The sequence below is a fragment of the Poecile atricapillus genome, chromosome 6 (genome assembly GCF_030490865.1).
Source record: "Poecile atricapillus isolate bPoeAtr1 chromosome 6, bPoeAtr1.hap1, whole genome shotgun sequence".
Taxonomy (NCBI): domain Eukaryota; kingdom Metazoa; phylum Chordata; class Aves; order Passeriformes; family Paridae; genus Poecile; species Poecile atricapillus.
Genome location: NC_081254.1, coordinates 19,779,714 through 19,794,655, shown reverse-complemented (window position 1 = coordinate 19,794,655; position 14,942 = coordinate 19,779,714). Strand labels below are relative to the sequence as shown.

Here is a 14,942-nt window from a genome sequence, read left to right as displayed (position 1 = left end):
TCTCAATCAGGATTACTTTACGACCAATGTCATGTCTCTTTCTTATTACATAGGGACTTCCTAAGGTAATGAAAGCTATTTCTTTTTTTTATTCCATTAATACTTCCATTCCCTTTCTTACACTACAGTTTTTACCATCTTCTGCTCTCTACACATATTCTCATTCCTTGTTCATTTTTTTTCTGTACCAGGGCTTTTCCGGGTCTTAGTTGCCATTGCTTTTGGACTATTACATAACTCACAAAGTCAGCTTTAGTAACATTCATTCTTATCATGAGCAGATTAATAAGTAAACTCATATCTCAAAAGGAATGGGAAGGCACTATTGGCTAATTTCAACCATGTCCTTTGGCACCACAGCATATAAATAGGCATGGATTTCCAGGTCCAGCATCAGGCTTTTCTGACACTTGACTTCTCTTTCCTCAGCCCACCATGGAGGCCCTGGGAGCGACCACTATTTTCTTGCTGGTATGCATCTCGTGCCTCTTGGCATTTGCCACATGGAGAAGCAGATCTCAAAAAGGGAAAGAGCCTCCTGGTCCCACTGCATTCCCCATTGTTGGAAACCTGCTCCAGATAAACCCATGGAATTTGCCTGAAAGCATAAAAAAGGTAAGGGACTGTCTTATTCTTACCTATGTTGTCTTCATGGCATATAAAATAAAGTCCAGTCCTGCCGGTCTCAGCTAAATTCATAAGCTTAATTTGCATTGACCAAATGTTAGATTCAAACAGAAAAAACGTGGTTTCCTATATATACATGCTTATTAAGTCTATATATTGCAATAATATTTTTGTTTATAGTATTTCTAAGTCTATATACTACAGGGGTGTATCTATATCTATATCTATATCTATATCTATATCTAGATCTAGATCTAGATCTAGATCTAGATCTATACCTATACCTATACCTATATCTATATATCTATATCTATATCTATATCTATACCTATATCTATATCTATATCTATCTATATCTATTATAAATCAGTCGATATATTTGCAGTGACCTACTGAAATGAGTTCTGTGCTGACCTCACAATTTGTGCCACAGTATACTACTTGCAGTGGATTTGCAATCAAGGCACGGATGCTGTTGCAGTATAGTCCTCCTGTGCTCAATTCCTTATCATGCTGGCAGCATAGCCTGGCCCTTTTCAATGGGAGAACCCAGCTCCATTCTGCTGTCTCTGCTCCCTAGCAGATATGTAGGATCTCCTGGGAGTGGAAGAAGCAAGTGCAGAAATTGTAGTAAAAATGTTTGGAGTTGAATCGTGCTGTCCATTTCCACCCCTGACTGATGTCACCCATCTGCCTAAAATAACCCTTTGAGAGACAGTGTCACTGTTTGTGGTCAAAAAGCCTTTAGGCATTTGCTTCTATAATGTGTGTATATAACTGATTTTAGAGCTCATGTAAATTATCCACTATGCCCTGCACAAAAACATTCTGAAATCTTTTGCAAGCCCTGTGAAGGGCTATTTTCTTTTGTCAGATTTGGACTGGATACTCGCCATTTCCATTCATATTCCCTATTTCTTGTACAATTCCCTCTTCCCTTGTCTGTAACTCATAATTGAAAGATCTCTGCAGTATTGTTCATCAATGTCATGTCTCAACAGTGACAATGACACATCACCCCTCGGACCTCTTTGCTACAAATGTCACATGATTATCATTCATGTTGTCATGTTGTTCTTTATGCTCACCTTTCCTACAGCTCAGTGAGAAGTATGGTCCTGTCTTCACGATGCATTTGGGCCCACAAAAGGTTGTGGTCCTGTATGGCTATGATGTTGTGAAAGAAGCTCTGGTTGATCAAGGAGATGACTTCAGTGGAAGAGGCAATCTACCACTGCTCAAGAAACTCTTCCAAGGCACAGGTATGTGCTTGGTAAAGCCAGAATGCAAAAAGATGCTTTCAGAGCTTCAGAAACACAGCTAAGAGGGCAGTGCAGGGGGGAACAGTAGATTTAGTTTACTACTTTTGTGCAAACAAATTAGCAATTAAAGGCCAAAAACTCAGCTCATTACTTGGACCCTTGAGTAAACTCGTCCCCTGGAGAATCATTAAAGATCCCAGGATGGCTTCACTGAGTGCCTTTTTATTTCCAGCATGCTTCAAGCTCCAGCTAAAATTTTGTACTTTAAATGTGCCTCTAAGGTCTTACATTCATTCTCCCATTTCTGAAAATCTGAATATACACACAGCTAAGGAACTAGCAAAAGGAAAGTACACAACACAACAAAGATAATATAGGCTAACCCAGTAAGGGCCACAGTCCTTCATCACAATCTGGGACAGTCCAGATTAGGTCATGAGATCATTCACCAGGTCAGTCCTTAATATGGCATTTATAATACCATATTCCATGGTATTATATATATAGTGCAGTACCAATGGTATTTTCCATAATGATATGCTCTATGAAGGTGCACAGCAGAACATTTGACTGGTTATGTCAGTGTAAAGGCCTTGTGCCCAAGACCAATTCAGCGTTACTTCTTACTTACTTCCTAACATAGTTTTTCTTATCTTGGGAATAAAGTAAATTTTATTCAACTGCTGTGACAGATGGATCAAATTTATCACCTTAACAATTGCAGAGAAGTTATTATTTTGGGTAGATAGCAATTGCAGTGTAACTCCACAGAGAGGTGTCTTTGCATGCTGAGTATTTACTGTGTAGTTTTCATTAAAGGGAAAAAATCCCTGATTCATGATGAAGGCCTATTTTTCCTCCTTGTGTCAGGCGTTGTGACCAGCAATGGGGAGACCTGGAAGCAGCTGAGACGATTTACACTCACCACCCTGCGGGATTTTGGGATGGGGAAAAAGGGCATTGAGGAGCGAATCCAGGAGGAAGCTCATTTTCTGGTGGAGAGGCTCAAGAACACACATGGTATGAAAAGGACTGTGCCTGCTGAGACTCTGCATATCTGCAGTGAGACAATGATGGGTGTAGGGCTGCTTCACAAAATCTATGACCCAAGGAGTGGTCTGTTTCTGCCCCTGCTTCTGTAGGCAAAGTTATCAGTGGGTCAATCCAAGGCACTGTGACAGTATGGAGGATAAAAGTAGAAGAGCTTTTGAAAGCAGCTTTTAACCTATTCTGCTTGAGGAACAAGACAGGAAGTGGCAAAAGGAATGGCTTTGCCACAGAGCCAAGGGTTTGATGGAATCCAGCACTGGAGACAGTGCTGGATACTGTCAGGTAGCCAAGCATGCTCTTCTTCACCATGTCTCCTGCAGCTCCATGTAAACAGAGCTTGAAGAAGTAGGAGACCAGAGAACTCATTTGCAGATATTTGGGGTTGGGTCCAGTCCATATGAGCTCTAGACAGTATGTCCCAGATTGTTGCTGTTGTCCAATAGGAACAGGGATATAAGCTACTTCTGAGGGCAGGGTATAAGGTTACCCTCTTGGTTTCAACCTGTAAATGTGTTTTTTGGTAGTATATAAGTGAGTGTTACTTCTAAGTGTGTCCCCTGAGGGTGGCAGAGTTCCAGCCTGGACCCCAGGCTTCCTTTTCATTGCCAGCCCTCAATGTGTGCCTATTCTGCAAGGGGGGGAAAGCAGATGGATCTAAGAGAATGATTAAGCATCACTGTTTTCCATAAGCCACTAGAAAAGTCAATCTGGCTTCTCAGATAAACATTCATTTTATAAATCAGAAAAACCTCTCACCTGCATTGCTTTTATCTTTTGACTATCACAGTAATACTGTATTTCTTGTGCCCTTATGCAAGCCTCTAACCCTGGCTCACCTTGTTACAGCATCTTTTACTGTGTGTTAAAAGGTTTTACAAGCAAGATATATACAACCAAGAAGTATAAATATATTATTTACCCTTAATGCAATTAATAAATAGCTATGACCAGTGTCTTCTACATTCAGCATTAATATACTCACCACCTCTGAGTCTTCAATGGCCATAGAGTATTCAGTCAGGCAGAGAATTGGTGCTATTGCTCCTTGGAATGGTCTGCTACCAAGTTGACATTTTCTCACTGTATGGTTTTCTTTCAGGATTTTATACCTTTTCATGTTATTGTTTCTCATCTTGAAACCTTGAGATGCACCCTATCACTATATGTAATTACAGCTTTCCTTTCTTTCTTGGATCTTATCTTGCTTTTTACACCATAGTTCTCTTTACAGGAGTTATGCAGCTGTGCTATCAAAACTAGACCTTGATCACTGGCATTTGAACCTCAAGGAAAGGGTTCTATAACAGGTTACGCAAATAAAGTTAATAAGGAGATTGCAATAACCTAAAGATATGATTCAGACAAAGCCCCCATGGTTTAATTGGGATTTTGTGGGATGTTTAGACTCTTTCTAATAAACAGTCTATAAGACAGACAGGCATGTGCTAGCTGAAGAGGAGCTAAGGCACTCAGACCAGTGTTCTGCTGAGAATAAGAAAAAAGTGATACTTAAACCATTGTAAGAGTGAAGTCAGTACACTTCAAAAAGAGAAGAATAAATTGGATAAGCCCCTCACCATCCTTTCAAAGGAGTGCAAAATTCTGGATCTCCAGAGAATGTGAAACTACCCTGTAGTGTCAGAGGAGGGGATGATTCATGAAATACTGAAAGCAAGATACCATGTTTTTGGTGATTGTTGCAGAGCGACCCATCAATCCCAGCAATTGCCTAATCCATGCGGTTTCCAACATCATCTGCTCCATCGTCTTTGGGGATCGGTTTGACTATGAGGACAAGAAATTTCTAACTTTAATTGATTGGATAGAGGAAAACAACAAGCTCCAGAGCTCTATACAAGCACAGGTGTGTGTGGTTTTATTTAATACATTTCTTAGTTCTTACAATATTTTATTAAGGAATGTTTACTCATGTTATTAGTTTTTAATTGCAGTGGGTTTTCCTAAATTTGAAAAAAATTTTGGAAGTGAAAAAGGCAGTTAAACAAATTCCTGCTGGTTTTTCTTTACCTTAAGGAATTGCCATTGAATGTCCAAAGGCTATCATTGCAAAAGTTGCTCAAATCCTTGAATATAGTGAAATCATAAAGTAAATGGCAATAAAATCCTGAATAAGAAAGACCTACTGTTCCAAAACAGTTTAACTGCCCCTGTTTAACTATTTTCATAGTTATAATCAGAGGAACATTTTATTTTATCCACATTAATCAGAACGTGCTTTTTAATCTCTTTATTTTTACAGGCATATAATTTCTTCCCAACTCTCATGGATTATATACCTGGACCTCATCAACTTTTGATAAAAAATTTTGAAAAAATTGATAAATTTACAACTGATATCGTATTGGAACACCAGAAAACCCTGGATTCCACTTGTCCTCGAGATTTTATTGATGCTTTTATTGTAAAAATGGAACAGGTACTGTAAGAGTAGAGATGTATTGGATTATATGGAAATCCCTGCTTGATTCGCATCTTTACTTGTGATGGGGCATTGGGTTTCTGCAAATAGAGGGGAACTTGCTCTTCTTGATACATTGACTTCATTTTATCCTCTCCATTTTCTTATCAATGCATTTTAAACACAGAATTAACAGCATGAACCAAAGTAACGAAAGCTGAAGACCAGTCTGGTTAATATAATTCAATGCTCCTTTCATATTAAAAAAGTTTCATAATATTATTCAGTAAACCTACCATAAATGCTGCTGTTCTGGAGAATGAGTGTCGTATTTTTGAAAGAACATTAGATGTGTCCATAAACCTACATTATGGGTACAGGATTTTTCTTTTCAAGCAAACTTCTTGGCATTGTCATTCAAAACTTTCTGCCAAATCTTCCTGCAGGAGAAAGGGAATGATGACTCAAAATTCACCGTTGAGACCTTGAGCAGAACCACGCTCGACTTGTTCCTTGCAGGAACAGGGACCACAAGCATCACACTGAGATTTGCAATTCTGATTCTCCATAAATACCCAGAGATAGTAGGTAATGGAAATAAATAGCTTAAAACTTTTAAATAGGTTGTGGGGTCAGTTTCGGCAATTCCTGTCATTACCAGATGTGGCAATAGCCCCTAAGTAAGGAAATATATTTTTGCAGTGTGGAAATGTGTATAAGTCTTAGTTGTGTTCACGGGAAGCAGATGTTAATACTAGGTATATTCGTATATTCCTGGTGTTCTAAAATCAAATTTTATTGTAAATGTGTAGAGAGGTTTAGGCAAACAGATGGGGGACTTGTTCATTCGACATCTACTGATTTCTTAACAGAGAAAATGCAGAAGGAGATTGATTCCGTGATTGGCCGAGACCGAAGCCCTCGCATGTCGGATCGGAGCCAGATGCCCTTTACAGATGCTGTGATCCATGAAGTCCAGAGATACATTGATTTCCTTCCTCTTAATGTCCCACATGCTGTAATCAGAGACACCAAGTTCAGAGACTATTTTATCCCCAAGGTCTGTTCCACTGTGTCTGAGAAAGGTTGTAATCTCTGGAAAACAATGATGTTATTTTATTTTATTTATTTTAAAAAGCATAGAAAGGTGATACTGAATTTAATTTTTTTTTTTTTTGGAAGAGGATTCTGGAAGTTATTGAGTCCAACCCCTTCTATTAGAAAAAAAAAGAAGAAAATACCTTTTCATCCATTCATTCAAGAGGGAGATATTTCTAATTTTTTTTTGGTAATTTATTTGGAAGCAATATTAAATATTCTAAACAGACTCACTATTAAAATTCACTAAAAAACATCTTTGCCATACCACTGGCATATATTTTCACGCATTAAATGTTCATTAAAACTGGTTAAACTTTGACTACCCTTCTATTTAGCTCTGAGAACTTCTTAGTGCCTCTTTGCTTTAATGTACATCCATTGTACCTTTCTTTTTTGTTAATTCAGGATACTATCATATTCCCTATGCTGAGTTCTGTCCTACATGATAGCAAGGAATTTCCAAATCCAGAAGAATTTGACCCAGGACATTTCTTGAATGCAAATGGTACCTTTAAAAAGAGTGACTACTTCATGCCATTTTCTACAGGTAAGACCTCTTGCTGTTTCAGATCCTAAACCATCCTCTCCTGAAATCTCTCTGAAGATTTCATGGCTCAATCAACATTGTCAGTACAATGATGTCAGGTGACATCTGCTACAGTCATTTCTGGACAGCTCTAACCCCTGCACTAGAGTTCAGTTGACTTCGTTTTTTAGCAAACACAAAACCTCCTCCAGTGCTTTCTACAAGATGTGTATGAAGTGGGACTCGGCCATGCAACTTGTCTCTCAAACTTACCATCAAACAGCAGCAGAACATGAGCAACCAGAGCCTTCAAACTGCCCTCACACACTGAGCGCTCTCGTTCTAGACCTTTAGTTCCTAGTTTAATTCATGCTTCCCCAAAATAGTGCAGTGCTGCCTATGCATTCTGAGATATCTGAACTTTCATGGAACTGTGGCTAAAATCAGATTTCAGAAAAATACTCCACTGTAACTTTTCTTTTTTTTTCCTCTTTTTGCTTGTAGGAAAACGTGTCTGTGCAGGAGAAGGTCTGGCCCGGATGGAGATATTTATATTTTTAACATCCATCCTGCAGAACTTTACTTTGAAGCCTACTGTGGATCACAAAGACATTGACATTCACCCAATAATCACCAGTCTGGCAAACCTGCCCCAAGAGTATGAGGTCTCTTTTGTTCCACGTTAGCCAAGTGAAGACAGTTTCCAGATCCCAAACTCAACTGGCTGAATGACAGCCATTCCCCAATCTGTTGCAAATGAAACACTCAGACCATTTGGTAAATACTTTATGGAGTTGGATGTGTGAAGTTGTAAATACTTTAGAAAGTTGTATGGTGCTTCTATAATCACCACAGCCAGCTCTTAACAGAATAGGCAATCACACAGGGAGGACACAGCTCCCTGTGCAAAATTACACAGATTCTTCTCTGCATGTCCCTCACTCAGCTCTGGTTCCTGCCCGGCTCCTGACATGCCAGGCTGTCTGCACTAGTTCTCTGAGAGCCCTGCTGCTGCTGTTCCTATCACCTGAGGGGTTCCATCAGGAACAGATGCTTGTACTCCAGGGTTTTTACAAACTTTGCTTGAAGTACCTCTCTCTGTACTTTAATTTGTCTGTAATCTATTTGTAAAGGCAAACATAAAACACTAAGGTTTTGTTTTTTTATGTTAAATAATGACCATTTATTGTATTCTTGCCTCAGTACTTACTGTCTACTGTGGGGGGGAGAGTTTATCAATGACTGGGCAGATGGGTCATCCTCTGTGTGATTACAATGAGGGTTTATGGAATTACAATTTATACTGCAAAATAAAGAAGCAGTATACTGAATTGTTGTTTCTCTGATATTCCAGAAAATCTTTTATTGTAAAAGCAGTGTCCACAAAGCTTACATTCCAAAATCTCTTTCAAGTCCTGTACACATCTGACGGCTTCATTTCACTCATATGAAATGTACTGTGGCTTGAAGAATGAGCTGGGTAATGACCTGTAAACGTCCATTCCCAATTTGGGATAAAGCTGCACTGACCCTATGGGACCTATCAGAACCCCAACTGTGGTTACAGAGCTGTTCATTGGGTAAAAAAAAGACAAATTTAAATAATACCAGGATCCCCCCTCCACAGCACCTTTTCCTAGATGAACGCCAGCTTACATCTTCCCAATATTTTATGAAGTACATAAAGATCACTACAGCAATATTACAGTCACAAAAAAAAAAATCATAAATAGAGTTTATATAACTTGCCAAACATATGTACAGATGAATGGCTGGAATTTCCTGTCTTGATCACATTCCCATCAATGTATAATATATAGTGATTACAGTGAAGAGAGCTGAATCTGTACTATGTGGGAAAAGACTGAACTGTAATATTACCACAATGCCATTAACTGTTTATGTGAAACCAATGGAAGTTGCTTCCTTTCAAATATTAATAAGCTAGATATGCATTACTAGCATGGCACTGCAAAGGCAAAAAGCCACAAATGTCACAGGATCACAGAAATAAGTCCTCTTACCAGATAAAAAGAAGAAAGCACTGACTGTACTTCCTCTTTAGCTGTGCCACAACTAAAATAGCCAAAGCAAATGAGGGAGCAGCTTGCTTGTACCAGTCATCTTCCTCCATGCTGAAAAGCCAAGGAAGAATGAAGCTGCAAGCCAATGCAGATCAGCAAAACAGCTTCAGCACCTGGAGACTCCACCATGCTATGAAGTGCGCTTTGGGATCAGAGGAGGGTTAAAGCCATTTGCCCTGATTCTGAAGACTGGATACCTCCACTGAGTACTGCTCTGAAACTTGAATGACTTCAAAATAACATGTTAGAGTGACTGGGCTGACCATCTTAAGATGCTGGAAAAACAGAATTCTTCTGCTTCTGCTGACAGAGCTGTATTTGCTAGGCTGATTTTCATCCCCTGGTTTTCAGTTGCAGTCCAAGCCATTAAAAACATTAAGGTTTCAGCTCCAAAGTGGTTTGCAGACCACTTTTAAGACACACTTTTCCCCTGGACTCCTATCCATCACCCCTCCTTTAGTTCTGTTTTCCTCCTGTTCCTCCCTTTAAGAACCTGCTATTTTCTTACTCTATTTTCTATCAGAAAGTTCTGCAAAGGAGAACTGTGAGATTTAACCTCCTTCTGTACCTCCTCTGGAATTTCTCAGGGATTCTCCAGGTGAAACATCTGAGCAGTAACCAAGTCATGGCTTTGGCTGGCTTTTTGGACTGACTATACATTTCCCCAGTACAATGCTGTTCACACACACCTATGTCTCTTCCATGGTGCTACCCTCCAAACACCTGCCATCCTTAACATGATTTGGATTCTACCAGCAACACAGAGCTCCCTCAGGCAGGGAGGGTAACAGTTATTCAGAGACACAACTGGGAACACAGCTGTCAGCTCTTAATCTAACTGGGATGCCACTGTCACACAGGCCTCCAGTCAGCCAGGAACTCCATCTCTTAAATTTCCTCTCAAAAATAAAGTCAATTGTGGGACAAGCCCCTTCTCTCATTTTTGCATCCTGGAGGTGGAATACTCAAGAGTTTCTGAAGGAACTCACTATTTCTTACTTTTCTTACCTGAAAACACTAAGCACTTGATGACAGTGCACGGCTAGAAGGATCTCCATATTCAGAGTCCCTGGAAGTTTTCATCCTTGTAGTTTTAAAATGGCACTGTATTTTGTGTACAAGCAACTTTTTCAACACAAACAAGGCATGGTCCGAACTGTGCCTCTCCTGTGCGATCTGTGGTTTTCCCTGCTGGCAGGGACTCCCTGTGTCCCCCTGTTGGCAACACTGTGAGCACAAAAATGCTATTTCTATTTCAAACCCAGGATTTTCAAAGTGATAGTGAAGGCTCTCAAAAGTCATCTGCTTCACTCTTTTTAAAGAGCACTAGGGAAAACTGTCCATCCTGACTAATTAGTGGCTGTACACACCCTGACAGCATGATGATCTTTATCACACTGGCAACCTGACTAGGCATTCTTTTAAACATGCTAAGTTTGAACCACTTCTTTCCTACATATCAGTACTTGTACTGTCTTCAACTGCAACTCACTGAAAAGCCAGCCTGAATTACTTAAGATCAACAGGTACAGAAAAAATATACTTGGAGTAGAAGGAATACCTGTTCAGTACAAAGAACTCTGCCAAATCAGCAATTTGGAACATGGTTAACCTAGTAGAGAAGCAGACTTTGGGCTAGGCATGCCACTTCAAAAACTACTAGGATCAAAATTCACTGGTAAAGTTAACTGAGCATGTGATAAAGTACTATGTCTTGAAACTTCACCAGACGTCCAGCCAAAGAATACAACTGCAGGAATACTCAATGCACAGTTTAAAACATATTCTCTTCTATCATCCCTAGCAGCTTGAAGGAGTTTGTCTTTATTAATAGATCCTTTTTTAAAAAAAATTAAAAAAACAGTTTGTGTAATCTTTCCAACAGAATTTGAGATTCCAGAGAAATATATGCAGCAAGTTTATTGTAAATTTGTAATTAGTCTCTCTATTTCAAATAGATAAAAGGGGACACCAAAATGAAGTGTTTTCAATACCCCGCCCATTAAGTCCAAAGGACCAGGTATCTTTCCAACACAGAGCTCAACGAAGGAAAAATTCAAGTTTAGGTCCTGCTGCTACTAAGGGAAAATTGTCTTATGATTATGGAAAACTTTCCCTAGACCAAGTATTTCATGTGGAATACAGGACTAACACACATATAGCCAATGTCAACATGAGTTAAGGACAAGCTTCTACTTTTCACTGCAGAACTGAGGCAACAGTACCCCTTGAGAAGAGGAAAATATTATTCAGCCTTAAGCTTGAATACAGCCTACTGTATTCAATAGCTGGAAAAAGTTCCCAGTCTCCATGTCAGCTGTAACCAAATCCTTGTCAACATACAGAATTGCTGCTGTGCAAAACCAGAGATCAGTCCGATTCACTGCCCAACTCCAGCTTATAGACTGTTGTAATTTCATCGTTTCTCCAGTTTTTTGTACTTGGCTTCTGCAGAAGGAAAAATAGTATTTTAGTACTGGGTAGGTAAAAGCTTTGCATCCTGTAAGCTAATTTACTGTATTGTTTTTTTCTAATGCATTTAGGCAAATATAATTGTAAAATAATTTTTTTTAAGAACCTGGTGCTTAAGTCAGACAATAACATTAATTTAAGCCAAGAGGACCTGAGTGCCTGATAGAACATTACGAATCCCTCAATTTGCAAGGCTAAACATCAGTCTTTAAAATTTGAGTCAGTGTAAACCATAAAAAAGAAATCAAGCCTCACTAATAAGCAGTAGTTTAACAACACCTGTACTAGTCCACCATAAATGTAATTCATTATAGAAATCTTTTCCCAATGCTTAACACTTCACACACAATGTTCGTGGTCAAAAGCAGCATATCAGAAATCTGCAACTCAGATTTCTTAAACAAAACAGAGTTTACTTTCTTTCTTTCTATTTAAATCCCCTTGCAAGGCACTATACCGCTACGTCTTAACAGTGGAGGATGATAGTTACCAAGTTTTTTGGAATATGCATCCAATTTATAAGCTGCCTGCTCCAGAGCTGCAACCTGTTCCTCAATTAGGTTTATCTGTTCCAGATATGGCTGAAGATCAGCATCTTAAAAAAAAATAACAATTTTATCTGTCAGTTCTCAGTAATGTACTCCCAAGAAACAGTTCACAGTTGAAACACAAGAACTTCTTATTACATTCTTCAGAGAGAAGGATGGGCCCTCTTCCACCCCAAAATTAATTGGGAACTCTGACAGCCATGTTCCAGAAAGTCTGAAATGTTTGTACTGTCTAGTCTCTAACACAAGTAACAAGAGAACATATATTAAAAGAAGTGTTATTCCTATCAGACCCAGAATCTGGGGTAAACCAGGACACAAATTCAGATGTATTTTCTCTTACAGTAGTCTACAGATTCTAAAGCTGTTAAGAAATATACAAGACTGGCATTGCACAGCAGCACATCTATATCAGTGGGTTTTCTTTCCTTCAGCACTAATGGAGTGTGAACCTTCTGACTCTAAGATGTTTTATTTCCCAAACAAGTGCACCATTCATTTACACACCTACTTTATTTGGTGTACTTACATTTTTGATTTAAATCCTTCAGATTTCTACTGATGTTTATAGCAATATCTTTCATTTCTAAGTACTTCAAGCTAGTCAGCTTATTCATGTTTTCCAAGAGTTTGTAGTCTTCACTGGTGGCTTAAAAAAAACAAAGTTTATTTTAAATAAAGGTGATGTGGTTTCAGTTGTGTGCAGACTCTTCAAGAGGACAAGAGATTTCAAACCAACAGCTAAATGAAGCACAACAGTTTAGATGGAAATACAGTTTTTAGTATACACTCTACAAAAAGATGACATTTTGTGAGCAAAAATCAACTGCACTGATGAATTCACTTCTAAACTTTTTTTGAGAAAAATTTACTAAGTCCTCATATTTCTACTCTTAATGCTGTCAGTTAGACACGCTTACAAAACTGATGGCACTAATACAGACTGGTAATCTGTACCATATATCCTTCAAGCCTATGAAAATCAGGAGTGCTTTCAAAATTAGAGCCTATGCAATGCATTAACTCAGTGAGCAGTTTACTTTGCTACAGTTAATTTTCTACAGCAGTTTATTCTGAAGCGTTAACGTTGGAAAATGTGTATGATCCTTGCTCTTGGGAAAAAATAACTTCACTCTCTGTAGTGCATTGTTCCTACTCTGTCTTAACCTAGACTGCTTTTGTTAGATTGATTTTCCATCTACAAACTTCAAGTCGAAAAATAATTATTTTTAAGCTGCTGCTACCACAATGAATTGTTCTGAAAAATATTTGTGCTATTCTGGGACTTCACTAAATTAATGTAACTAATCTCAGTGTTAGCAGCCTAGCAACACACCACATTTGGACTGCCAGTCTTACCAGATGTGATCTAAATAGTCACAGTTTAGACAAACTATGCAGCAGATTTCTTTGAAACAAAAGAAAGAAGTTGCAGGTCAGTATTGCAGTACCTTACCTGTCAGTTCACCTGTCAAGTAAGTGGCCATTTTGCTGAACATGTCTTTGCAGAGTTCATTGATATCTGCTTCAGCTGGCTCCTTAGCTTCCTCTGCGGTTTCAATAGCAGGATCCTCTACTCAGGGTAAAGACATTACAGGTTTATGGCAAACTATATCAAGTCCAGAAACACAACAGAAAGATGACATGGTCCCATTTTTTTCCCCCTTCAAGCTGCCTACAACTACTTTCCATGTTAGCTGCCTTCTTTACAGGGTTAACAAACCATGGCAGCTTTGAAGCAGCACCAACATTATTTACAAATAATACCTCAGGGAGCATTCAAGAGACAGGCACCCGGCCTGACAGCACTGACAAGTATTAGCCCCTTTTTGTGCTTAGACAGCAAAGCAATTTGGGGAGAACTTCCGAGTGGCTATGCACGGTGCTGTTTATTTCTAGTCACTGACTCGGAACAGAAGCACAGCTGCCCCAGTCTGCTTCATATGGGTACAGCAGATCCCCCACCCGCGGAAAGCGGCAATCGCCGCTTTTCTTCTGCAAACCCGTTTCTATCGCCATCTGCCCCTGTCCGGCCCCTCCCCGGAACAGCCCGGCACCTCATCCCAACCCGACAGGCCCCTCCTTCCCCGTCGGCAGCGCTGGCCGGCTCGCACACGAAGGCTGCCCGAGGCCCGCGGCTCCCTCCGACCGAAGCGGCGGGACCCGGCCGGGCCGCGGGCCGGCAGCGGGCGTATGGCCCGGCCCGGCGGGCACACGCCAGGCCGCAGGCTCGCCGGGAGCTCCTGCCCGCGCCGCGGCCTCCCCGGGCCCGGCCCTGCTCCGGGCCTCCTGCCCGTGCCCCGGTCCCGGTCCTCCTGCCCGTGCCCCGGTCCTCCTGCCCGTGCCCCGGTCCTCCGGCCCCTTACGCTTGGCGGGCTGCGCGCCGGCCTCGGGCGGCCCCTCCGCGGCGGCCGCCATGGGGACAGAGGCGCTCCCGCGGCCCGGAGCCGCCTCCTCCGGCCCGCGGCAGGCCCGGGACCGCCCGGCGCAGGGAGGGGCCCCGCAGCCTCCGCCCCCGGAGGGGAACGGCTGCTGCGCGGTGTGCGAGCGCTGCGGGGACGCGGCTGCAGACACAAATACCGAGGTGTAAAACGTAGTACGGGGTTAATCTGCCCCAGCTGTTAAAGGCAGCGAGGCAGAACGGAGAGCGGCCGGTTTGTGCTCGATGCGGCTGCGCCGTCAGTGAGATCATTTCCCCCTTCCCACCGCAACCGGGCCGCTCATTGCAGGGACACCGGCAGGACTCGCACACCGCACGCCCGGGGCAGCGGCTGCTGCCAGCCCGACCCTCACAGGAAAACTCTTCAGTCCTGTACTTGAGGACGTTTTCCTTTGGCTTAGCCGATCCGCTTA

At 41.1% G+C, this 14,942-nt stretch overlaps 2 protein-coding genes across 2 annotated transcripts; one reads left to right on the top strand and one right to left on the bottom strand.

The window, feature by feature from the left end:
- The first annotated feature begins 376 nt into the window (after positions 1–376).
- LOC131580657 (cytochrome P450 2H1-like) lies at positions 377–8,316 on the top strand. Its single transcript, XM_058842080.1, has 9 exons — positions 377–615; positions 1,727–1,889; positions 2,760–2,909; positions 4,643–4,803; positions 5,200–5,376; positions 5,805–5,946; positions 6,231–6,418; positions 6,865–7,006; positions 7,490–8,316. Exons 1-9 carry the CDS (start codon positions 436–438, stop codon positions 7,669–7,671), a joined length of 1,485 nt encoding a protein of 494 aa, XP_058698063.1. The 5' UTR covers positions 377–435; the 3' UTR covers positions 7,672–8,316.
- Positions 8,139–14,873, bottom strand: BLOC1S2 (biogenesis of lysosomal organelles complex 1 subunit 2). Its single transcript, XM_058842082.1, has 5 exons — positions 14,456–14,873; positions 13,546–13,662; positions 12,619–12,738; positions 12,032–12,136; positions 8,139–11,517 (listed from the first exon to the last, which is right to left on the bottom strand). The coding sequence occupies exons 1-5, from the start codon at positions 14,505–14,507 to the stop codon at positions 11,486–11,488; spliced, it is 426 nt and encodes a 141-aa protein (XP_058698065.1). The 5' UTR covers positions 14,508–14,873; the 3' UTR covers positions 8,139–11,485.
- Positions 14,874–14,942: the final 69 nt, after the last annotated feature.